A 26043-nucleotide genomic window follows, 5' to 3' on the forward strand; every position below is an offset into this window, starting at 1 on the left:
ACACCAGCACACTATTGTTACACCAGCGCACTGTTGTTACACCAGCACATTGTTGTTACAATAGCATACTGTTGTTACACCAGCACACTGTTGTTACACTAGCATACTTTTGTTACACCAGCACAATGTTGTTACACTAGCATACTTTTGTTACACTAGCATACTGTTGTTACACCAGCATACTGTTGTTACACCAGCACACTGTTGTTACACTAGCATACTTTTGTTACACTAGCACAATGTTGTTACACTAGCATACTTTTGTTACACTAGCATACTGTTGTTAAACCAGCATACTGTTGTTACACCAGCACACTATTGTTACACCAGCGCACTGTTGTTACACCAGCACATTGTTGTTACAATAGCATACTGTTGTTACACCAGCACACTGTTGTTACACTAGCATACTTTTGTTACACCAGCACAATGTTGTTACACTAGCATACTTTTGTTACACTAGCATACTGTTGTTACACCAGCATACTGTTGTTACACCAGCACACTGTTGTTACACTAGCATACTTTTGTTACACTAGCACAATGTTGTTACACTAGCATACTTTTGTTACACTAGCATACTGTTGTTACACCAGCATACTGTTGTTACACCAGCACACTGTTGTTACACCAGCACACTGTTGTTGCACTAGCACACTATTATTACACTAACATACTGTTGTTACAGCAGCACACTATTGTTACAATGGCATACTGTTGTTACACCAACACGCTATTGTTACTCTAACATACCATTGTTACTCTAATACACTACTGTTACACCATCACACCACTGTTACACTGGCATGCTGTTGTTATACTAACACACTGCTGTCAAACTGGCATATTGCTGTTACATGAACACATTACTGTTACGCTGGCATGCTACTGTTACAGTAACACACTACTGCTGCATTAACACACTTCTATTACACTCGCATGCTGTTGTTCCACCAGCACTATTGTTACATTAGCATGCTACTGTAACAATACCGTGCTGTTGTTACACTAACACTTCTGTTACTCTGGCATGCTGTTAAACTTGGGCGCTATTGTTATTCAAGGGCACTATTGTTAAAGTGGCATTGTGTTCTGTTGCTACACTAGGACATTATTGTAACACTAGCACATTATCTGATAAAAGAAACCTAACAAAAGGTTAAGAGAAGAGGACAAAATAATGAGAACTACAAATCATAAACATACAATATCAACAAAGGCAACTTAAAAGTTTGATAAATATCTAGCAATTCATAGTATGTACTCGTAGACTGAACAGGACCTGACTGTTATCACCAGAGTACAGCTAAATATCATCTCAAAAATTGCTTAACTGTAACCTCCCATACCAAAGTTATGGCATTGGAAATTAATGGTATATCTTGGATTCAATGTTCTCCATCTCAAAGATCTTTGGTAAATTTCTATAATGATTATCAATAACTGATAATTATTGAGATCACCATGAAAATATGATTCACAAAGGTGAAATAAACACACATTTAATGTGACTGAAATGCTACAAATAAAAAGAAATATTTAACAACTTCTTCAGTAATATTACAACAATACAGGCAATGGTTATTGGCCACAAGTGATGCTTTGGTATATAAACTGAGCTCTGCTCTACTTGTACCTACAACTTGCACCTCAAGTGCTCTTTGCCTCTTATCCTTTACATGCCTAAGAAATAAATTTTACTCCACAAATCATGCAATTATTCTTAATCAAAATTAATCTAACAGTAACCTCTAAAATGAACAAACATAATATCTAACCGTTGGCCTGCAATAGCTTTTAAACATTAACTAATCATAACAGTAGATAAATTCTGTCTAATCACACATATAACATCTAAAAGCATTTGTGATGCTACAATTAAAGAAATTACAAGAGACTCACAAACAATTCAGTATAAACATAAATTCAAGACTTAAGATGCTCATTAAAATAAAATTTCAGGTTATAACATCCTAAAGTGAAGCTTGCTTTCTAATATTTTCTGAAAGAGTTGCAAGGCTCACAATAATCTGCAGCCTCTTTAAAATAATAGATTTATCATCATGAGTTATGGAATGTAGTCTCTGCCCAAAAACAAATTATAGTAAAGGAGTAAAAATTCTTTTTGCAAAACTTTGCTTTACTGAATGTATGAATACAGTTTACCACATCACAAAAATTTATGATCAAATGAAACTAATTTTTACATTGTCACATTCACAAAGCTGTTCAAGTTAAAGATAATGTATAAACATTAATCATATAAACATTCTACTCAGCTGTTTACAGTCATCAGACCACTGAACATGGGTGAACACAACGTAAATCAAATCATGACAGACATCAATGTCTTCACTTTATATTTTTCATATTTAAAAGTGATGAAGATCATTATGATAGAGAATATATAAGCTGGATGAAAAGGCAAACTGTTCATTTGGTTACTTGTGTTCCAGCTCCAAACGGATGAGGAAAAGGCTGCTGTGCTCATTGAACTGTCAACAATGGCTTGTTATTTCTTGAAGGTGCAAATTTTCATGCGATGATTTATTGCCACCATCCCGGGCATGGATTATTCTAGAGAGTTGAGCATCAAAAGCTGCTTAAGCACCTTGGTTTGACTTGTTTCACGGATCTCACCAGCAAGAAACATCTCATCTACTACACTGTAAGCCTGTGGATGGAAATCACTCTTCATGAGTTAGGAGGACTTAAGACCTTAACTGTGCCAAATTCATTCCTGTTGTAGCATTCCATATGAAAAATTAAATAATCAAATAAAATATTTACAAAGTACACAAGGTAGTGCCATCAGACAGAAACAAGTGCAAGGGGTGAAAAAAGTGCTATCTCAATGATCTTCCCCTGTGTCATTTAGCCTTGAAACCAAAGAACAATACAAACTCTAAAAGCAGAAGAGGACGGTGGTATCATTCTGTCTTCCTAACCCATACTTTACCATATAATAGACATATCTCTCCTATGAACACTAATTTTTGGTATGGGTATACGAGTAAGAAATGTTAGGTCTGAAGCATAAATAATCATTTCTCTACCTAAGCAGTTAGTGCCCTATGAGCATCAGAAAGTACTTAGTCATGGGGGTGAGAAAACAGTGTTTTACAACCAAAATAAAGTGTAACCACCAGCATTTCACTCCCTTGAACCATTGTAATATATAACAGGGCAAATAATGCTCATTCTAAGATCCTCAGCAACCACTCTGCAACCCACCTAGGCTTATGACAACTTATCCACATCACTGGCTAACTATTGGAGTTTGTACCTTAGGTCTATTACAGGAAGGGCACAAGAAACTCCTATATGAAAAGGCTTGAGAGGATGGAAGGGATGAGAAAATGAATAGATACTCAGAGGAGTCTGCTTTTCCAATAATAAAATAGCTTTTCTACCCATCTGTATCTATGATGCCAATTCCCTCCTTAATCTCCCTCAATGAGGTGGCCATGACAAAAAAGATTCTCCATAACCAGTAAACTCCAGTGTCACAAAGCCTTTAGTACCTCACTCTTGACAAGGCACTGAAAGAAAACAACCCTACCACAACATTTGCAAAGGCGCCTATGTAATGTTCATCCTGACAATTACTACCTACAACTCTGACTAAATGTTCAGGATAAATGTTCCCACCTACTATTTCTACCTAATGCTCGTATCTAAAAGCTCCTACCAACTACTTCTATCTATTGCTTCAACTATTTTGCTAAAAAGGCAGGGCTCACTGAAGGAAAATCTGGAATTATGAAATATGAGCTGTGCAAGTTAAGTATTGTCAAGTGTTTAGTGCGATAAGGAAAGATGGTATATTTGTGGACAAAGAGCCAGTAGTCCCTGTTTGGGTGAGGCAGAAACAAAAAATAGCTAACTTGGTCACTGAAGTGCTGGCTCACTACAAAAGGCGTTACTAAGCCTCCCAATACCCAGGTGGGGAGTACTGGTAACACAGCTCCCTGGTCATTGGCTGCCTACCAACTACTACCTTCAAAATAGCTTTTCAAGCTTCAAAATCTAAATTTCTCAAAGCACAGCCTTATGAGCATTAGACAATCTGTCAGGCACATTTCTGTATTGAATAATCAGGATCTGCACAAAAAAAAGAATAAGATCAGGAGAATTTAATGGAAAATACAATAATAAAATGAAAACTCTCACTAAAACAGCCACCACCTACTCTCTCTAAGGATGATGATTACTGCACTGTACTGCTCTTCAGAGTATCTTCTATTATTCTAAAGACACTTAACCTTAGGCTATTTCTTATTGCCTTTATTTATGTTTCAAGCTTATATACATACAGTTAGTCTTAACATTAATGAGAAAATTGAACATTGAAATAAGATGTTTGCCCACAAGTTTTTATCTATTACTACAGGTATAATCAGGCAAATCAAGCCTTGAGCAGGTGCTTTGAAAAAGATTATTGAAACCTCTGATAACTTTAAAAACCTGTATTAGATCAACTCTTACATTCTCTTTTCTAAGTTTCTCAAATTCAACTTGTTTTCTTAGGTCTCATAGGATTTGCTTCTCAGTCCTGAAATCATTTTGTTAGCTCAAACTGTAGTCTCTCCATGTCTGTCTTTTCAAATGATCACAGTATCTAAAATGGGGACGCACAAATAAATTGTAAAGAGTGAAGATAATTTTCCTGAACTTACTTTTCAAAGCCATATCTATGAAACTAAGAATGTTCTTTACCATTTTTACTGCTTCTATGCACAATGCTTACTTGGCTTTAAGTCACCAGAGATTAATCATTTTAACTGCTTCTGTGCAATGCTCACTTGGCTTTAAGTCACCAGAGATTATCCATTTTTACTGCTTTTGTGCACTGCTCACTTGGCTTTAAGTCACCAGAGATGATTCATTTTTACCGTTTTTGTGGACTGCTTAATTGGCTTTAAGTCACCAGATATTGTCACATCCAAGGCTTGTTCCTCATTTACCTTCCATCTCCCAAGAGAATTCATAATGCAGCTTGCCTCCTCATTTTAACTACCATTATGTATAACCTTACACTTCTCAACATCAAATTTGCCATCTATGAACCCAGTCCATTATTTTATCAATATCAGTTTGGGGTTGATTGCTGATGTTCTTTTCAGCTTTAAATTTATCTTTCAGCTTAGTATTCCACTGTGCTACCCATTAGAATATCAATATCAATAACGTAAGTGAGAAAAAGACCTGGACCCAAGACTGATACTTGTGGATCATCATTTATTAAGTCTAACCATTCTGTGGCTTGACCATTAAACACTACCTTTGTTTACAGTCAGTCAACCAACTTCCAAACAACCAAAGTACATGGTGTCAAAGAAAGACCTTCAAAGTTTCAGTCATTAAATACAATTAACTAAGTTAATATACAATGCTTCTCTTTCCAAAATTTGCCATGGAATCTATCATAGTTTTAGTGTCATGTGCCACGACTAGATGACAATACCAGTGACATCATGTATGTCCAAGATTCTCAGAATACCATTCAGTCATTGCACTGCCACAGGAGAAAGCATAATGCATGCTATGGTTTGCAGAATATACAGAGCAGTTAATGGGGCTCAGGATGAATTGCACTAAATAATGTTACAACCTGTTGAAATTTCATATTGAAATTCTAAATGGAAAATACAGAAAGCTAATACAGTTAATAAACAGAAAAGACAAACTCAAGAGGTTTTTCTAGGACACCTTATATAAACCCAATCTATACCATGCAACTAAACATTTGCTCACAGCCTTTGAAGCAGAACCTTATTGAATGTGTTCAAAATCTAAATAAATGACATCAACTGCCTTTCTTTCATCATACATGTTGATTATACTATAAAAAGAAATCAAGCAGATTTGTCAGACATGAAAAATTTCATTGAAAACCATGCTGGGAATCACTCACTAAACGGTGGTCTTCTAAACATCTTATAATTTTGTCCTGAATGATGGTTTCTACAAATTTTCCAACTACAGACATGAAGCTAATTGGACAAAAACTTCCAGGTATTCACTTATTACCTTTTATGAATATCAATGTCACATTGGCATACTTTCATTCCTATGGTACTTTCCTTGGAGCAAATGAATCTCATTTTTTGCCACTACTAGTGTCCTTAAATTTAACTTCAGTCCATTCATTGTTGATGGTATATCTTCAGCTTTTATGTTAATATGGTGCATAATGTTTTCCCCCTTAGCACAGGATGTGCATTTATCTATCTATATCCCTGGGGATGGGGAGAAAGAATACTTCCCTCGTATTTCCTGCATGTCATAGAAGGCAACCTAAGGGGGTGGGAGCAGGGGGCTGGAAACCCTCCCCTCCTTTGTATTTCAATTTCTAAAAGGGGAAACAGGAGTCAAGCAAGGAGTGCTCATCCTCCTCAAAGGCTCAGACTGGGGTGTCTGAATATGTGTGGATGTAACCAAGATGAGAAGAAAGGAGAGATAGGTAGTATGTTTGAGGAAAGAAACCTGGATGCTCTGAGAGAAACAGAACTCAAGGGCAAAGAAGAATGATTTGGAAAAGTCTTAGGAGTCAAGTCAGGGATTGGTGAGAAGGCAAGAACTAAGGAAGGAGTTGCACTACTCCTGAAGCAGTTGTGGAAGTGTGTGATAGAGTGTTAAAAAGAAAGTAAATTCTAGATTGATGTGGGTAAAACTGAAAGTGGATGGAGACATGTGGGTGTTTATTGGTGCTTATGCACCTGGTCATGAGAAGCAAAATCATGAAAGGCAAGTGTTCTGGGAGCAGCTGAGTGAGTGTGTCAACAGCTTTGATGCACGACACCAGGTGTTAGTGATGGGTGATTCAAATGAGAAGGTGAGTAATGTGGCAGTTAGTGTACATGGGGTATTCAGTGTTGTGAATGGAAAAGGTGAAGAGCTTGTGAATTTGAATGCTGAAAAAAGACTGGTGATTGGGAATATCTGGCTTAAAAAGAGAGATAAACATAAGTATATGTATGTGAGTAGGAGAAATGGTCAAAGGGCATTATTGGATAACGGATCAAAGACTTTTGAATGTTATGTGTTCAGAGGGGCAGCTGGAGGGATGTCTGATCACTATCATGTGTAGGTGAAGGTGAAGATTTGTAGAGATTTACGAAAAAAGAGAATGTTGGGGAGAAGAGAGTGGTGAAAGTAAGTGAGCTTGGAAAGGACACGTGTGAGAAAGTACCAAGAGAGATTGAATGTTGAATGGCAAAAGGTAAGAGCAAATGATGTGAGGGGAGTGGGTGAGGAATGGTATGCATTTGGGGAAGCAGTGCAAAAGATGCATGTGGCATGAGAAAGATGGGAGGTGGAAAAATTAGAAAGGGTAGTCAGTGGTGGGATGAAGAAGTAAAGTTGTTAGTGAAAGAGAAAAGAGAGGCATTTGGACGATACTTACAAGGTAGGAGTGCAAATAACTGGGAGATGTACAAAAGAAGTGGCAAGAGGCCAAGAGGAAGGTGCTTTGGTTGAAGTAACAGAGTAACATTAAGCTTTAGGGGGAGAAAAAATATGTTTTGGAAGGTGGTAAATAATGTGCATAAAACAAGTGAACAAATGGGAACATCAGTCAAGGGGGTAAGGGGGAGAGTAATAACAAGTAGGGATGAAGTAAGGAGATGGAGTGAGCATTTTGAAGGTTTGTTGAATGTGTTTGATGAGAGAGTGGCTGATGTAGGGAGTTTTGGTTGGGGTGGTGTGCAAAGTGAGAGGGCCTTGGAGAATTGTTTAGTTAAGAGAGAAGAGGAAGTGAAAGCTTTGCAGAAGATGAAATCTGGCAAGGCAGCAGATTTGGATGGTCACAGTAAAATTTATCAAGAAAGGGGAAACTGTGTTGTTGATTGGTTGGTAAGGATATTCAATGTATGTATGGATCATGGTGAGGTGCCTGAGGATTGGCTGAATGAATGCATAGCACCACTTTACAAAGGCAAAGGGGATAAAGGTGAATGCTCAAACTACAGAGGTATAAGTTTGTCAAGTATTCCTGGGAAATTACATGGGAGGATACTGACTGAGAGGACGAAGGCATGTACACAGCATCAGACTGAAGAACAGCAGTGTGGTTTCAGAAGTGGTAGAGGATGTGTGGATCAGGTGTTTGCTTTGAAGAATGTGTGAGAAATACTTTGAAAAACAGATGGGTTTGTATGTAGCATGTCCCCATGGTTGTTTAATGTTTAAGGATGGGGGTGGTTAGGGAGGTGAATGCATGAGTTTTGGAGAGAGGGAAGAGTATGCTGTCTGTTGAGGATGAGAGGAGCTTGGAAGTAAGTCAGTTGTTGTTCGCTGATGATACAGCTCTGGTGGCTGATTCGAGAAAGAAACTGCAAAAGATGGTGACTGAGTTTGGAAAAGTGTATAAAAGGAGAATGTTGAGAGTAAATGTAAATAAGAGAAAGGTCAATAGGTTCAGTACAGTTGAGGGAAAAGTTAATTGGGAAGTAAGTTTGAATAGAGAAAAATTAGAGGAAGTGAAGTGTTTTTCATATCTGGGAGTGGACTTAGAAGGGTGGGGGAGGGGGCGAAGGTTCTGGGAGTGATGAAGAATGTGTGGAAGGAAAGAACATTATTTCCGAGAGCAAAACTGGGTAAGTTTGAGGGAATGGCAGTTTTTACGGTTGCGATACAAGGGATATGGATAGGGTTGTACAGAGGTGGGTGGATGTGTTGGAAAAGAAATGTTTGATGACAATATGTGGTGTGAAGTGGTTTGATCGAGTAAGTAATGAAAGGGTGAGAGAGATGTGTGGAAATAAAAAGAGTGTGGTTGAGAAAGCAGAAGAGGGTGTGTTGAAATGGTTTTGACATATGGAGAGAATAAGTGAGGAAAGTTTGACAAAAAGAGGATATATGTATCAGAGGTGGAAGGAACAAGAAGCAGGAGACCAAATTGGAGGAGGAAGGATGGAGTGAAAAAGATTTTGAGCAATTGGGGCCTGAACATACAGGAGGGTAAGAGGTGTGCAAGGAATAGAGTGAACTGGAACAATGTGGTATACTTGGGTTAACATGCTGTCAATGAACTGAACCAGGGCTTGTGAACGTCTGGGGTAAACCATGGAAATGTCATATCCGCTTACACTAGCTGTCATGTGTAATGCACTAAAATCACAGCTCCCTATCCACATCCAGGCCTCACAGACCTTCCATTATCATTATCATTATCATGGTGTATGCAATGGAGGCATGTAAGGAAAGGGATAAGTACAGATTCTTCAGTGGCCACCCCCTTGATATGAGTTCCTATAAGAAAAAGGCATCAGAGATACAGACAGATAGATGGATACAGGAGCTGTCAGAAGAATAAAACGTGTGCAAGTGGGTAGATAGGAGGGTGTGTGATTGCAGGTGAAGGTTGGTCTGATTTCACCAAGGGTGTTTAATTCACTTGTGGATGTGCTGATGAGGAAGATATATCCAAGGGTCTTGAACAAGGGGCAGGTATGCAGTCCACAGAGGGTAAGGGGCCTGGGAAAAGAGTTAGCTGCTCTTTGCTGATGACACAGCAATGGTGGTAAGTTCAAAACACAAACTATAGAAGTTGGTCTTTGAGTTTGGGAGTGTGTGTGAAATGAGAAATTTGAGAGCAAATGTGAATAAAAGCAAGATTATTAGATTTAGCAGTGCAAAGAGACAAATTAGTTGGGTATAAGGTTAAATAGAGAAAACTTGGAGAAATTTAAGTGTTTTAGATACCCAGGAGAGGACAGTAAAACAAATGGAATACAAAAGTGGAAGTAAGCCATAGGGTGGACAAGAGAGGAAAGGTTCTGGCAGCACTGAGGAATGTGTGGAAAGAGAGGTCACTATCTGGGAGAGTTAGAATGGCTATGTTTGCAGTATGGTAGTGCTAACAATGTCATATGGATGCCAGGTATGGGCTATTAATGTATGGAAGAGGGTAAATGTGCTAGAAATGAAATATCTGAGAACAATGTGTGCTGTGAAGAGGGTTGATCGAGTAAGTCATGATATGTTATGGAAGAACAGTAGTACAAGAAAATGGTATAGGGAGCTGAAAAGGGTGAGGTGAAATAATTTAGAAATATGGAAAGAATAAGTGAGGAAAGGCTGATAAAGAGGATATATGGGTTAGAAGCTGAAGAGACAAAACCGGAGATGGAAAGATGGAGAGAAAAAGGCTTCAAGTTTTCAGGGTGACAGGAATGCACAGGATAGAGAGAATTAAGCAATATAGTATACAGAAGAATATATTGCCAATGGACTGAACTACAGTTTAAGAAACACCCATGGGAAAGCAAGGAAAGGTCTGTTGGGGTTGGTTATGGATAGGGGGCTGTGGTTTTAGTGCACTACAATGACAGCTAGAGATTGGATGTGAGTGAATGAGGTTTTTTCTTCATCTGTTCCTAGTGCTACATCATTGACATGGTGAAAGGCAAACAAGTACGAAAGGAAGATCAATATATTAAGCTAAAGGTGAGGAAAAAGTTCAGAATGATACAAAATGTATCCTAGATTTCTCACAATTTTTTTGAAAACCCTAAATTACTCAAAAATCTCATTTCCAAATGAAAATGTTAAAAACTAAAATCATATTATCATGACAAAACTGTGGAAAAATGTTCAAAATTATGTAAAATATATTCCAAAACCACAGAATCTTATCAAATATATGAAGTACTTCCATACTTTCTCTAAAACTTTGCATTGTTTAAATGGTTATACAGAGAGAACTACAAATAACCAAAAACTTATAAAGTAGAAAACTGGGACAAATTCTTCATTTTGGGTAACAAGAAAATATAATGCTAGAAATAACAAAATGATATTTTTTTATATCAAATGAAAATAATGATATGAACTGGAAAATCAAATCCAGCTCCTATGTATGCACTATACTTGTAGCCAAAACCAGTGCGAAGAAGAGCTAGATGGGTGGTTCCACTCTAAGTGATGCTTCATGAATAAGGCACTTTAGACTAAATGTTTTTCCACTGCAGCACATTAGAGTTGAATCAGCCCTCAGTGGTACTGAATGTGTTTTTAAACTAAAGTCACACTAGGAGCCTCATTTCCACCAAATTTGAAATATTAATGGATGAAGCTGATCTTTTTCTGGTATAAGGGTTCTCATCTCTCAGATGGCAGAAAATTCGACAATGGAAAAATGTGGTATAGCAATGTTGGGAATCAGCACAACTGGGTACAATGATTTTGATATACTGCAACCACCTAAGCTACTACCATCTTTTAACTCTAACACAAACCAACTGAAAGTTGATGGAGAGAGATGGGTGATTATTGGTGCATATGCACCTGGGCATGAGAAGAAAGATCATGAGAGGCAAGTGTTTTGGGAGCAGCTGAATGAGTGTGTTAGTGGTTTTGATGCACGAGACCAGGTTATAGTGATGGGTGATTTGAATGCAAAGGTGAGTAATGTGGCAGTTGAGGGAATAATTGGTATACATGGGGTGTTCAGTGTTGTAAATGGAAATGGTGAAGAGCTTGTAGATTTATGTGCTGAAAAAGGACTGGTGATTGGGAATACCTGGTTTAAAAAGCGAGATATACATAAGTATACGTATGTAAGTAGGAGAGATGGCCAGAGAGCGTTATTGGATTACGTGTTAATTGACAGGCACGCGAAAGAGAGACTCTTGGATGTTAATGTGCTGAGAGGTGCAACTGGAGGGATGTCTGATCATTATCGTGTGGAGGCTAAGGTGAAGATTTGTATGGGTTTTCAGAAAAGAAGAGTGAATGTTGGGGTGAAGAGGGTGGTGAGAGTAAGTGAGCTTGGGAAGGAGACGTGTAAGGAAGTACCAGGAGAGACTGAGTACAGAATGGAAAAGGGTGAGAACAATGGAAGTAAGGGGAGTGGGGGAGGAATGGGATGTATTTAGGGAATCAGTGATGGATTGCGCAAAAGATGCTTGTGGCATGAGAAGAGTGGGAGGTGGGTTGATTAGAAAGGATAGTGAGTGGTGGGATGAAGAAGTAAGATTATTAGTGAAAGAGAAGAGAGAGGCATTTGGACAATTTTTGCAGGGAAATAATGCAATTGAGTGGGAGATGTATAAAAGAAAGAGACAGGAGGTCAAGAGAAAGGTGCAAGAGGTGAAAAAAAGGGCAAATGAGAGTTGGGGTGAGAGAGTATCATTAAATTTTAGGGAGAATAAAAAGATGTTCTGGAAGGAGGTAAATAAAGTGCGTACGACAAGGGAGCAAATGGGAACTTCAGTGAAGGGCGCTAATGGGGAGGTGATAACAAGTAGTGGTGATGTGAGAAGGAGATGGAGTGAGTATTTTGAAGGTTTGTTGAATGTGTTTGATGATAGAGTGGCAGATATAGGGTGTTTTGGTCGAGGTAGTGTGCAAAGTGAGAGGGTTAGGGAAAATGATTTGGTAAACAGAGAAGAGGTAGTAAAAGCTTTGTGGAAGATGAAAGCCGGCAAGGCAGCAGGTTTGGATGGTATTGCTGTGGAATTTATTAAAAAAGGGGGTGACTGTATTGTTGACTGGTTGGTAAGGTTATTTAATGTATGTATGACTCATGGTGAGGTGCCTGAGGATTGGCGGAATGCGTGCATAGTGCCATTGTACAAAGGCAAAGGGGATAAGAGTGAGTGCTCAAATTACAGAGGTATAAGTTTGCTGAGTATTCCTGGTAAATTATATGGGAGGGTATTGATTGAGAGGGTGAAGGAATGTACAGAGCATCAGATTCGGGAAGAGCAGTGTGGTTCCAGAAGTGGTAGAGGATGTGTGGATCAGGTGTTTGCTTTGAAGAATGTATGTGAGAAATACTTAGAAAAGCAAATGGATTTGTATGTAGCATTTATGGATCTGGAGAAGGCATATGATAGAGTTGATAGAGATGCTCTTTGGAAGGTATTAAGAATATATGGTGTGGGAGGCAAGTTGTTAGAAGCAGTGAAAAGTTTTTATCGAGGATGTAAGGCATGTGTACGTGTAGGAAGAGAGGAAAGTGATTGGTTCTCAGTGAATGTAGGTTTGCGGCAGGGGTGTGTGATGTCTCCATGGTTGTTTAATTTGTTTATGGATGGGGTTGTTAGGGAGGTGAATGCAAGAGTTTCGGAAAGAGGGGCAAGTATGAAGTCAGTTGTGGATGAGAGAGCTTGGGAAGGGAGTCAGTTGTTGTTCGCTGATGATACAGCGCTGGTGGCTGATTCATGTGAGAAACTGCAGAAGCTGGTGACTGAGTTTGGTAAAGTGTGTGAAAGAAGAAAGTTGAGAGTAAATGTGAATAAGAGCAAGGTTATTAGGTACAGTAGGGTTGAGGGTCAAGTCAATTGGGAGGTAAGTCTGAATGGAGAAAAACTGGAGGAAGTAAAGTGTTTTAGATATCTGGGAGTGGATCTGGCAGCGGATGGAACCATGGAAGCTGAAGTGAATCATAGGGTGGGGGAGGGGGCGAAAATCCTGGGAGCCTTGAAGAATGTGTGGAAGTCGAGAACATTATCTCGGAAAGCAAAAATGGCTATGTTTGAAGGAATAGTGGTTCCAACAATGTTGTATGGTTGCGAGGCGTGGGCTATGGATAGAGTTGTTCGCAGGAGGGTGGATGTGCTGGAAATGAGATGTTTGAGGACAATGTGTGGTGTGAGGTGGTTTGATCGAGTAAGTAATATAAGGGTAAGAGAGATGTGTGGAAATAAAAAGAGCGTGGTTGAGAGAGCAGAAGAGGGTGTTTGAAATGGTTTGGTCACATGGAGAGAATGAGTGAGGAAAGATTGACCAAGAGGATATATGTGTCGGAGGTGGAGGGAACGAGGAGAAGTGGGAGACCAAATTGGAGGTGGAAAGATGGAGTGAAAAAGATTTTGTGTGATCGGGGCCTGAACATGCAGGAGGGTGAAAGGAGGGCAAGGAATAGAGTGAATTGGATCGATGTGGTATACCGGGGTTGACGTGCTGTCAGTGGATTGAATCAGGGCATGTGAAGCGTCTGGGGTAAACCATGGAAAGTTGTGTGGGGCCTGGATGTGGAAAGGGAGCTGTGGTTTCGGGCATTATTGCATGGCAGCTCGAGACTGAGTGTGAACGAATGGGGCCTTTGTTGTCTTTTCCTAGTGCTACCTCGCACACATGAGGTGGGAGGGGGATGGTATTCCATGTGTGGCGAGGTGGCGATGGGAGTGAATGGGGGCAGACAGTGTGAATTGTGTGCATGGGTATATATGTATGTGTCTGTGTATGTATATATATGTGTACATTGAGATGTATAGGTATGTATATTTGCGTGTGTGGACGTGTGTGTATGTATACATTGTGTATGGGGGTGGGTTGGGCCATTTCTTTCGTCTGTTTCCTTGTGCTACCTCGCAAACGCGGGAGACAGCGACAAAGCAAAATAAATAATAAATAAAATAACAAACCAACATGATGTAACATGAGCCCAGTTGACTAGATGGTGCTGATGCTGCCCATGCCAGCTGACCACTGTGTCATTTCTCTGCTAGCATTCCCTGAGTAAGGACATATCATGTGCCACTTGTATAATTCTACCCTCGTGCCCAACCTTTACCAGTCACCACTATGCCTAAACATCCAACAGGCACTTCCACTACAAGAAGGGCAAGGAAGACCTATAACTTAGAGAAAAAGGTTAGATTAACCTGAATGTGGGTTTGGCAATTCAGCAGATGCTAGGTATTCAGGAGTTAACAATAGTAGCAACTACACCATCAAGAAGAAAGGTAAAACAATTAGGGAAGCTTTCTGTCAGCTCAAATATTTGGATACCATCGCAACACAACCTCTGCTAATATGAAAAAATTCCAAAACATGAAAAAGTTGGCTGAAAGTAGCACCACTGTACCAGAATGGCATGTAAAAATGAAAGTAGATGATAAGAAAGGGGTTGATCATTAGAGTTCATGCACCTGGCCATGAGAAGAAAGATGATGAAAAGCAAGTGTTCAGGGAGCAACTGTGTAAGTGACAGAAGTTTTGATGCAGAGACCAGCTATTAGTGATGGAAGGCAAATGGAAGAGATTGTAATGTGACAGTTGAAGACATAACTGGGGGACAAGGGGCATTCAGTGGTGTGCTAAAAAAGGTCTGGTGATTGGGAATATCTGATTTAAAAAGGAAATACACAAGCATATGTTGGTAAGTAGGAAAGATGGTAAGAAGGCATTTTTGGATTACATACTTATTCATTGGCAAGCAAAAGAGAGACTCTTGGATGTGAATGTGATGATAGGGGAAGCTGGTAAGATGTATGATCATTATCTGACAGAGGCAAGTGTGAAGATTTACATAGGTTTTCAAAAAAGAGGAAATGATATGAGAGTAGAGGGTGGTGAAAGTACAGGAGACTGGAAAAGTGACTTGCATGATGAAATATTACCAGTGACTGGGTGCAGAACAACAAAAGGTGAGTACATGAAACTAAGGGAGTGGGTAAGGACTGGGAGATATTTAAGGAAACAGTGCTAACAAATACAGCGCTGGTGGCTGATTCATGTGAGAAACTGCAGAAGCTGGTGACTGAGTTTCGTAAAGTGTGTGAAAGAAGAAAGTTAAGAGTAAATGTGAATAAGAGCAAGGTTATTAGGTACAGTAGGGTTGAGGGTCAAGTCAATTGGGAGGTACGTTTGAATGGAGAAAAACTGGAGGAAGTAAAGTGTTTTAGATATCTGGGAGTGGATCTGGCAGCGGATGGAACCAGTACGTTTGAATGGAGAAAAACTGGAGGAAGTAAAGTGTTTTAGATATCTGGGAGTGGATCTGGCAGCGGATGGAACCATGGAAGCGGAAGTGAATCATAGGGTGGGGGAGGGGGCAAAAATCCTGGGAGCCTTGAAGAATGTTTGGAAGTCGAGAACATTATCTCGGAAAGCAAAAATGGCTATGTTTGAAGGAATAGTGGTTCCAACAATGTTGTATGGTTGCGAGGCGTGGGCTATGGATAGAGTTGTGTGCAGGAGGGTGGATGTGCTGGAAATGAGATGTTTGAGGACAATATGTGGTGTGAGGTGGTTTGATCGAGTAAGAAATGTAAGGGTAAGAGAGATGTGTGGAAATAAAAAGAGCGTGGTTGAGAGAGCAGAAGAGGGTGTTTTGAAATGGTTTGGGCACATGGAGAGAATGAGTGAGGAAAGATTGACCAAGAGGATATATGTGTCAGAGGTGGAGGGAACGAGGAGAAGTGGGAGACCAAATTGGAGGTGGAAAGATGGAGTGAAAAAGATTTTGAGTGATCGGGGCCTGAACATGCAGGAGGGTGAAAGGCGGGCAAGGAATAGAGTGAATTGGATCGATGTGGTATACCGGGGTCGACGTGCTGTCAATGGACTGAATCAGGGCATGTGAAGCATCTGGGGTAAACCATGGAAAGTTGTGTGGGGCCTGGATGTGGAAAGGGAGCTGTGGTTTCGGGCATTATTACATGACAGCTAGAGACTGAGTGTGAACGAATGGGGCCTTTGTGTCTTTTCCTAGCGCTACCTCACACACATGAGGGGGGAGGGGGATGTTATTCCATGTGTGGCGAGGTGGCGATGGGAAAAAATAAAGGCAGACAGTATGAATTATGTACATGTGTATATATGTATATGTCTGTGTGTGTATATATATGTGTACATTGAGATGTATAGGTATGTATATTTGCGTGTGTGGATGTGCATGTATATACATGTGTATGGGGGTGGGTTGGGCTATTTCTTTCATCTGTTTCCTTGCGCTACCTTGCAAACGCGGGAGACAGCGACAAAGCAAAATAATAATAATAAAATAGTGCTGACAAATGTGGGGGAAGTGTGCGGCATGTGGAAGATGGGAGATGCAGAGAAGAAAGGGTAATGAGTGGTGGGATGACAAAGTAAAATTGTTAGTGAAAGAAAAAAGAGCAGTGCATGGGCAGTACAAAAAAAAAAAAAGAGCAGGATATCAAGACTAACATGCAGGTGGGATGAAAATGAGGGAAAATGAGACAGGGTGAAACAGTATCAGCAAACTTTACAGAGAATACAGATTTTTCTCACCTGTATCATTTCCTCTTTTTCAAAAACATCTAAAAATCCAATTTTGCACAATCATCAACTAGTATATAATCCAACGTTGCCTAATATCCATCTTTCCTAATCACCAATGTACAATATACCTGTGTATGTCGCTCTTCCTGTACCTGTTATTCTTCATCACCAGTTCTTTTTTCAGCACAACTCCCCAAGCTGTTCTCAATTTCTATTCATCTTATTGAATGCCTTATGTCCTCCAGTTTTAATCTCAACTGGATAATTTACATTTTTTGTGAAATTCTAATGTACAATGCATAAAGCATAATATGGAGAACACTAATCTACAGAATTGATACCATCACCTATCATTTAAATCGCAATTGATACCTTTTGGGGAAGCATCTTTAGGTCTACTGTGGCATCAAAATGGTGAGGTAAATTTTCTAGCATTCTATAAATAACATAAACTGTGTTGAGGTGGTGAGATATAGCCATAAGGTAAACTTTCCAGCATTCTATAATATTATATATTTACCATACTTAGTCGCTGTCTCCTGCATTAGCAAGGTAGCGCAAGGAAACAGATGAAAGAATGGCCCAACCCACCCAAATACACATATACATACATAAACACCTACACATGCACATATACATACCTATACATTTTAATTTTTATTATTATCATTTTGCTTTGTCGCTGTCTCCCGCGTTAGCGAGGCAGCGCAAGGAAACAGACGAAAGAATGGCCCAACCCACCCACATACACATGTATATACATACACGTCCACACACGCAAATATACATACCTATACATCTCAACGTATACATATATATACACACAGACATATACATATATACACATGTACATAATTCATACTGTCTGCCTTTATTCAATCCCATCGCCACCCCGCCACACATGAAATAATAACTCCCTCCCCGCATGTGCACGAGGTAGCACTAGGAAGACAACAAAAGCCACATTCGTTCATACTCAGTCTCTAGCTGTCATGTAATAATGCACCGAAACCACAGCTCCCTTTCCACATCCAGGCCTCACACAACTTTCCATGGTTTACTCCAGACGCTTCACATGCCCTGGTTCAATCCACTGACAGCACGTAGACCCCGGTATACCACATTGTTCCAATTCACTCTATTCTTTGCACGCCTTTCACCCTCCTGCATGTTCAGGCCCCGATCACTCAAAATCTTTTTCACTCCATCTTCCCACCTCCAATTTGGCCTTCCACTTCTCCTTATTCCCTCCACCTCTGACACATATATCCTCTTGGTCAATCTTTCCTCACTCATTCTCTCCATGTGACCAAACCATTTCAAAACACTCTTTTCTGCTCTCTCAACCACGCTCTTTTTATTACCACATATCTCTCTTACCCTTACATTACTTACTCAATCAAACCATCTCACACAACATATTGTCCTCAAACATCTCATTTCCAACACATCCACCCTCCTGCGCACAACTCTATCCATAGCCCACGCCTCGCAACCATACAACATTGTTGGAACCACTATTCCTTCAAACATACACATTTATGCTTTCCGAGATAATGTTCTCGACTTCCAAACATTCTTCAAGGCTCCCAGAATTTTCGCCACCTCCCCCACCCTATGATTCACTTCCGGTTTCATGGTTCCATCCACTGCCAGATCCACTCCAAGATATCTAAAAACACTTCACTTCCTCCAGTTTTTCTCCATTCAAACTTACCTCCCAATTGACTTGACCCTCAACCCTACTGTACCTAATAACCTTGCTCTTATTCACATTTACTCTCAACTTTCTTCTTTCACACACTTTACCAAACTCAGTCACCAGCTTCTGCAGTTTCTCACATAAATCAGCCACCAGCGCTGTATCATCAGCGAACAACAACTGACTCACTTCCCAAGCTCTCTCATCCACAACAGACTACATACTTGCCCCTCTTTCCAAAACTCTTGCATTCACCTCCCTAACAACTCCATCCATAAACAAATTAAACAACCATGGAGACATCACACATCCCTGCCGCAAATCTACATTCACTGAGAACCAATCACTTTCCTCTCTTCCTACACGTACACATGCCTTACATCCTTGATAAAAGCTTTTCACTGCTTCTGACTACTTGCCTCCCACACCATATATTCTTAATACCTTCCACAGAGCATCTCTATCAACTCTATCATATGCCTTCTCCAGATCCATAAATGCCACATACAAATCCATTTGCTTTTCTAAGTATTTCTCACATACATTCTTCAAAGCAAACACCTGATCCACACATCCTCTACCACTTCTGAAACCACACTGCTCTTCCCCAATCTGATGCTTTGTACATGCCTTCACCCTCTCAATCATTACCCTCCCATATAATTTCCCAGGAATACTCAACAAACTTATACCTCTGTAATTTGAGCACTCACTCTTATCCCCTTTGCCTTTGTACAATGGCACTATGCAAGCATTCCACCAATCCTCAGGCACCTCACCATGAATCATACATACATTAAATAACCTTACCAACCAATCAACAATACAATCACCCGTTTTTTAATAAATTCCACTGCAATGCCATCCAAACCCGCCACCTTGCTGGCTTTCATCTTCCACAAAGCTTTCACTACCTCTTCTATGTTACCAAACCATTCTCCCTCCACCTCTCACTTCGCAAACCTCCTCGACCAAAACACACTATATCTGCCACTCTATCATCAAACACATTCAACAAACCTTCTAAGTACTCACTCCATCTCCTCACTTCACCACTACTTGTAATTACCTCCCCAATAGCCCCCTTCACCGATGTTCCCATTTGTTCTCTTGTCTTACGCACTTTATTTACCTCCTTCCAAAACATCTTTTTATTCTCCCTAAAATTTAATGATGCTCTCTCACCCCAACTCTCATTTGCCCTCGTTTTCACCTCTTGCACCATTCTCTTGACTTCCTACCACTTTCTTTTATACATCTCCCACTCATTCACACTACTTCCCTGCAATAATTGTCCAAACGCCTCTCTCTTTTTCACTAACAATCTTACTTCTTCAACCCACCACTCACTACCCTTTCTAATCTGCCCACCTCCTACTTTTCTCATGCCACAAGCATCTTTTGCACAAGCCATCACTGCTTCTCTAAATACATCCCCCACTCCTCTTACGTCATTTGCTCTCACCTTTTTCCATTCTGCTCTCAATCTCTCCTATTACTTCCTCACACAAGTCTCCTCTCTAAGCTCATTTTCTCTCACCACTCTCTTCACCCCAAAATTCTCTCTTCTTTTCTGAAAACCTCTACAAATCTTCACATTCTATGTATAACAAAAACTGTGTAGGAGTAGTGAGATATAGCTTTAAGGTAAACCTCCCAATATTCTTCAAATAACATAAAAATTGTGTTGGGTGGAGATATAGCTATGAGGTAAATCTTCCAATAAACTATAAATAATAAATAAACTGTGTTGGGTGGTGAGATATAGCTATGAGGTAAACCTTCCAACAGTCTATAAATAACATAAAAGCTGTGTCGGGGTGGTGAGATAAAGCTATGTCTAAAAAATCATAATGATTAAGAAAAGCATCCAAGTAAGTAGTCTATCACCCAGTCAGCTATGATACAGCTAAACATAAAATCTACAAATTTCATCACCCACCTTATAAAAGTTGAAAACTAAGTCAAGTTCACAGACATTGTGGAAGTACTCATTGAGCACCTCAACAAAGTTATGTATGGCTTCTAGGTATGCGAGATTGTTGTCAGCAATGTCTACACAGATGCAAAAATATAGACCAGCATAACGTCGATACACAATCTTGAAATTACGAAACTGTAAGAAAACAATAAGTTTTGAAGTTTTGAAATGAATGAAGATAGTACAAAGAAGATACAGTAAATTGTCATTAAAATCATTCTACATGTTTTCTACTTCTACTGAATAGACTTAATATTAGTGAGTTTATGCTATAAGGACTGCTTCAGCTCATACACTGCTGATATCATCATTCTTTTCATAAAAATCTAAATAGCTTACCATCAATCTACATCCACAGACATGTAAATTTTCTCAATGTACAGTTAACAAAACATTCTTTATGCCCCTCTGTGCTGGCCAATATATGAATAATCTAAATCTTATTTGTGCACCTACAGGTGGTAAGGAGTAATATACATACAGAGACATGTACAGTTAACATCATTAGCAATGTTTTTGCTTTACAACAAAGAAAGAGCTTGGCTTAAAAACTGTATGAAGGGGAAGGGAGATGATGTCAGAGGGGAGATGAAGAAGGTGGAGAGGTGCAATGGAGGGAAAATGATATGGGAGGAAAAATTATGCAAAGATAGCTCTGACATCCTCATCAGGTGACTCTTCACCCACTGAGCTCTCCTAGAGCTTATAATGGTCCATGAACTAGTCTTCCATACATAAATTGAAATGGAAAAATTTCATAGAGTTCAGTGTGGTCTCCCAGAAAGCAACCTACAGTGGAGCAAGATGATGAGACCACTCCTTTGGCTGCTCTATGGTTATACTCATATTTTTGTTTTCATGTGCCATTAGATCTCACATAATCCATTGAACACTGGGTGGTAAAGGGGTCATCCTCAGTCCCTAAGTGAACAATACATGAAGTGTCTTGTCCTTTGATGAAAAGGTGTGCCGAGTCCCTTTGTTACTTTGTATCAGTTTTGGTATATCAATTCAACAACACATCCCCAACACTTTGACCATCATGGAAAAATTCCCAAGCATGAGGACTAACTGATCCTGCAATGTCAACTACTACTCTTTGGATATGCTCAGAGATCACTCATAATGGTTGTCATAAAAACTATCTCACTATCCCAAAGATAACAGTACTCTAGTATGTCACATGACCTATTGATTTTAGGGACCAAAACTGGCTGGAAGAATGATAAATTTTCTTGGGTCTTCTTTGCTCCAATGTGTCAGCCAAGGAAAGAAAAATTACCCAGCCAGAAGACCTCTTATCTAGACTAAAAAGATGTGGCAACAGGTACAGTGACTTCAGTAATGTGAAAAGCTTCAGGCACATCCTCTTTTTAATCACAAAGTTCATCTGAATCTCATTAAGACCTTTTGAAAGAGATGAATCATACCACGTTCCTGGTGGACTCCATGGCTCTTAGCTATTTCACTGGAACTTGTTACTTGTAAGAGAACACAAGTAGTTAGTTTACTGGAACTTGTTACTTTTAACATACTATGACTAGTTAGTTCACTGGAACTTGCTACTTGTAAGAGAATAAAAGTAGTTAGTCAACTGGAACTAGTTACTTTTAACAGAATATGACTAGTTAGTTCACTGAATCAAGGTACTTATAACATAATATGACTGGTTAGTTCACTGGAGCTTGATATTTGTTGCAAAACATGAATAAAAGAGCCTTTTCTGCCAGTTAGGTTATAACAGCTGATGTTTGGTTTCTGACATCAACTAAGCAACAGTCCTTCACACCTGCAATGTTTCTCATGATAAGGCATGACAGCAATGGTGGTGTTCCCTACATCAAATGGTGTGGAAAAAATCATTACCTCAGGATAGCACTTTAACAGTGCCATTAACTGACTGGTTCTGTATATGTCTGCTGGTGAGAGTGTTGTCTGAACTAGTTTCTCGCTGATCATATGGGCACATGAACCACTATCATGTAAGCACTTAACTTTGATGTTACCACAGACTTGGGTTGTACAAGGAGAGACTCAAAGAAGGCTGAGGCAGCTGCGCCTAATAAAAAAGTACAAATTCTGACAGTAGAAAAAGAAAAAAATCTGTTATGCTGCATCACCAATCACTCTTGAAAGGCAGTGGCCTGTTGTACTGCACTAGTGGAGACCTGACGTGTACTAGTCATCTTAATAGGGGCCCGGTCTACTGCTGCAGAAGTATTTCTGGTCCTAGTTTCTAAACTAAACACTAGTAATTCCCCTGTGAATTTGTTTTGTGCCACTTGCACCACCACAGAGCCTTTCCATGCTCTGGTTTATTGGTTGGGGCAAGCTTCTTTACGCCTTAAACTGGTCTCACAGAAATGGCAAATTTTTTTGTTAGCTGATGTGGCAAGGGCAAGTGAATGTCCTTATCAGGGTCATCATCTCATGTATTGCAAAGGAAGGAGGTAAATAATGTGCATAAGACAAGAGAACAAATGGGAACACTGGTGAAGGGGGCAGGAGGGGAAGCGATAACTGATAGTAATGAAGTGAGGAGGAGAGGGAGTGACTATTTTGAAGGTTTGTTCAATGTGTTTGATGATAGAGTGGCAGATGTAGGGTGTTTGGTCTGGGTGGTGTGTGAAATGAAAGAGTCAGGGAGAATAGTTTCGAGAAGAGGTGGTGAAAGCCTCGAAGAAGATGAAATCCAGCAAGGGCAGCGGGGTTAAAAGGTATTGCAGTAGAATTTATCAAGAAAGGGGATGTGTTTTTGAAAGGTTGGTAAGGATATCCAATGTATAAATGGATCACGGTGAAGTGCCTGAGGATTGGCAGAATTTATGTATAGTGCCATTATACAAAGGCAAAGGGGGTAAAGGTGAGTGTTCAAACTACAGAGGCATAAGTTTATTGAGTATTCCTGGAAAATTGTAGGGAAGGGTATTGAATGAAACGGTGAAGGCATATACAGAGCATCAGATTGGGGAGGAGTAGTGTGGTTTTAGTAGTGGTAGAGGATGTGTGGATCACGTGTTCACTTTAAAGAATATATGCAAGAAATACTAAGAAAAACAGATGGAACTGTATGTAGCATTTATGGTTCTGGAGAAGGCATATGATAGGGTTGATAGATACGCTTTGTGGAAGGTCTTAAGAATATATGGTGTGGGAGATAAGCTGCTGGAAGCAGTAAAAAGTTTTTATCAAGGGTGTTAGGCATGTGTTCGAGTAGGAAGAGAGGAGAGTGATAGGTTCCCAGTGATGGTCACTCTGCAGCAGGGGTGTGTGACGTCCCCATGGATGTTCAATGTTTATGGATGGAGTGGTTAGGGAGATAAATGCATGAGTTTTGGAGACAGGGGCAAGTATGCAGTCAGTTGGAGATGAGAGGGCCTCGGAAAGTAGTCTACCATTGTTCGCCAATGATACAATACTGGTGGCTGATTCAAGTGAGATACTGCAAAAGTTGGTGACCAAGTTTGGAAAAATGTGTGAAAGGAAAAATCTGAGTTATTTGAGGTTATTAGGCTCAGCAAGGTTAAAGGATGAGTTAGTTGGGTCGTAAGTTTGAATGGAGAAAAATTGGAGGAAGTGAAGTTTTTTTTAGATATCTGGGAATGAACTTGGCAGCAAATAGAACCATGGAAGTGGAAGTGAGTCATGAGGTGTGGGAGGGGGGCCAAGGTTCTAGGAACAGCGAAGAATGTGTGGAAAAAGAGAATGTTATCTTGGAGACCAAAAATAGGCATGTTTGAAGGAATAGCAGTTCCAACAATATTATATGGATGCGATGCATGGGCCATAGATAGGGTTGTACGGAGAAGAGTGATGTGTTGGAAATGAAATGTTTGAGGACAATAAGTGGTGTAAGGTGGTTTGAGTGAATAAGTAATGAAAGGGTATGAGAGATGTGTGGTAGTAAAAAGAGTGTGGTTGAGACAGCAGAAGATGGTGTGTTGAAATGGTTTAGACATATGAAACGAATGAGTGAGGAAAGGTTGACAAAAAGGATATATGTGTCAGAGGAGGAAGGAACAAGGAGAAGCAGAAGACCAAATTGGAGGTGAAAGGATGAAGCAAAAAAGATTATGAACAATCAGGAAGGACCTGAACATGTTCTGTCAATGGACTGAACTAGGCCATTGTGAAATGGGGTAAACCATGGAAAGGTCTGTGGAGCCTGGATGTGGATAAGGAGTTATGGTTTCAGTGCATTACACATGACAGCTAGAGACTGAGCGTGAATGAATGTGACCTTTTTTTGTCTGTTTTCCAGGCACTACACTGATGCAGGGGGGCGGCAATGCTGTTTCCTGTGGGGCATGGTGGCATCAGGAATGGATGAAGGCAAGAGAGTGAATATGTACATGTGTTGGGGTGAAGAGGGTGGTGAGAGTAAGTGAGCTTGTGAAGGAGACCTGTGTGAGGAAGTACCAGGAGAGACTGAGTACAGAATGGAAAAAGGTGAGAACAAAGGAGGTAAGGGGAGTGGAGGAGGAATGGGATGTATTTAGGGAAGCAGTGATGGCTTGCACAAAAGAAGCTTGTGGCATGAGAAGCGTGGGAGGTGGGTTGATTAGAAAGGGTAGTGAGTGGTGGGATGAAGAAGTAAGATTTTAGGGAAAGAGAAGAGAGAGGCATTTGGATGATTTTTGCGAGAAAAAAATGCAAATGAGTGGGAGATGTATAAAAGAAAGAGGCAGGAGGTCAAGAGAAAGGTGCAAGAGGTGAAAAAGAGGGCAAATGAGAGTTGGGGAGAGAGAGTATCATTAAATTTTAGGGAGAATAAAAAGATGTTCTGGAAGGAGGTAAATAAAATGCGTAAGACAAGGGAGCAAATGGGAACTTCAGTGAAGGGGGCTAATGGGGAGGTGATAACAAGTAGTGGTGATGTGAGAAGGAGATGGAGTGAGTATTTTGAAGATTTGTTCAATGTGTTTGATGATAGAGTGGCAGATATAGGGTGTTTTGGTCGAGGTGGTGTTCAAAGTGAGAGGGTTAGGGAAAATGATTTGGTAAAGAGAGAAGAGGTAGTAAAAGCTTTGCGGAGGATGAAAGCCGGCAAGGCAGCAGGTTTGGATGGTATTGCAGTGGAATTTATTAAAAAAGGGGGTGACTGTATTGTTGACTGGTTGGTAAGGTTATTTAATGTATGTATGATTCATGGTGAGGTGCCTGAGGATTGGCGGAATGCGTGCATAGTGCCATTGTACAAAGGCAAAGGGGATAAGAGTGAGTGCTCAAATTACAGAGGTATAAGTTTATTGAGTATTCCTGGTAAATTATATGGGAGGGTATTGATTGAGAGGGTGAAGGCATGTACAGAGCATCAGATTGGGGAAGAGCAGTGTGGTTTCAGAAGTGGTGGAGGATGTGTGGATCAGGTGTTTGC

General features: G+C 40.0%; 1 protein-coding gene across 1 annotated transcript in view; it reads right to left on the minus strand.

The window, feature by feature from the left end:
- Positions 1 to 1257: 1257 nt before the first annotated feature.
- The window catches only part of AP-2sigma (adaptor protein complex 2, sigma subunit), a 63539-nt gene continuing 38753 nt past the window's right edge, over positions 1258 to 26043 (minus strand). Inside the window, exons 3-4 of the mRNA XM_071691021.1 lie at positions 20628 to 20801; positions 1258 to 2674 (exon numbers count right to left, since the gene is read on the minus strand). Coding sequence (XP_071547122.1) covers positions 2573 to 2674; positions 20628 to 20801 — 276 coding nt within the window. The 3' untranslated portion in view covers positions 1258 to 2572. The remainder of the gene's footprint in view (positions 2675 to 20627; positions 20802 to 26043) is intronic.

This window comes from Panulirus ornatus, chromosome 50, assembly GCF_036320965.1.
Source record: "Panulirus ornatus isolate Po-2019 chromosome 50, ASM3632096v1, whole genome shotgun sequence".
NCBI classification, from domain to species: domain Eukaryota; kingdom Metazoa; phylum Arthropoda; class Malacostraca; order Decapoda; family Palinuridae; genus Panulirus; species Panulirus ornatus.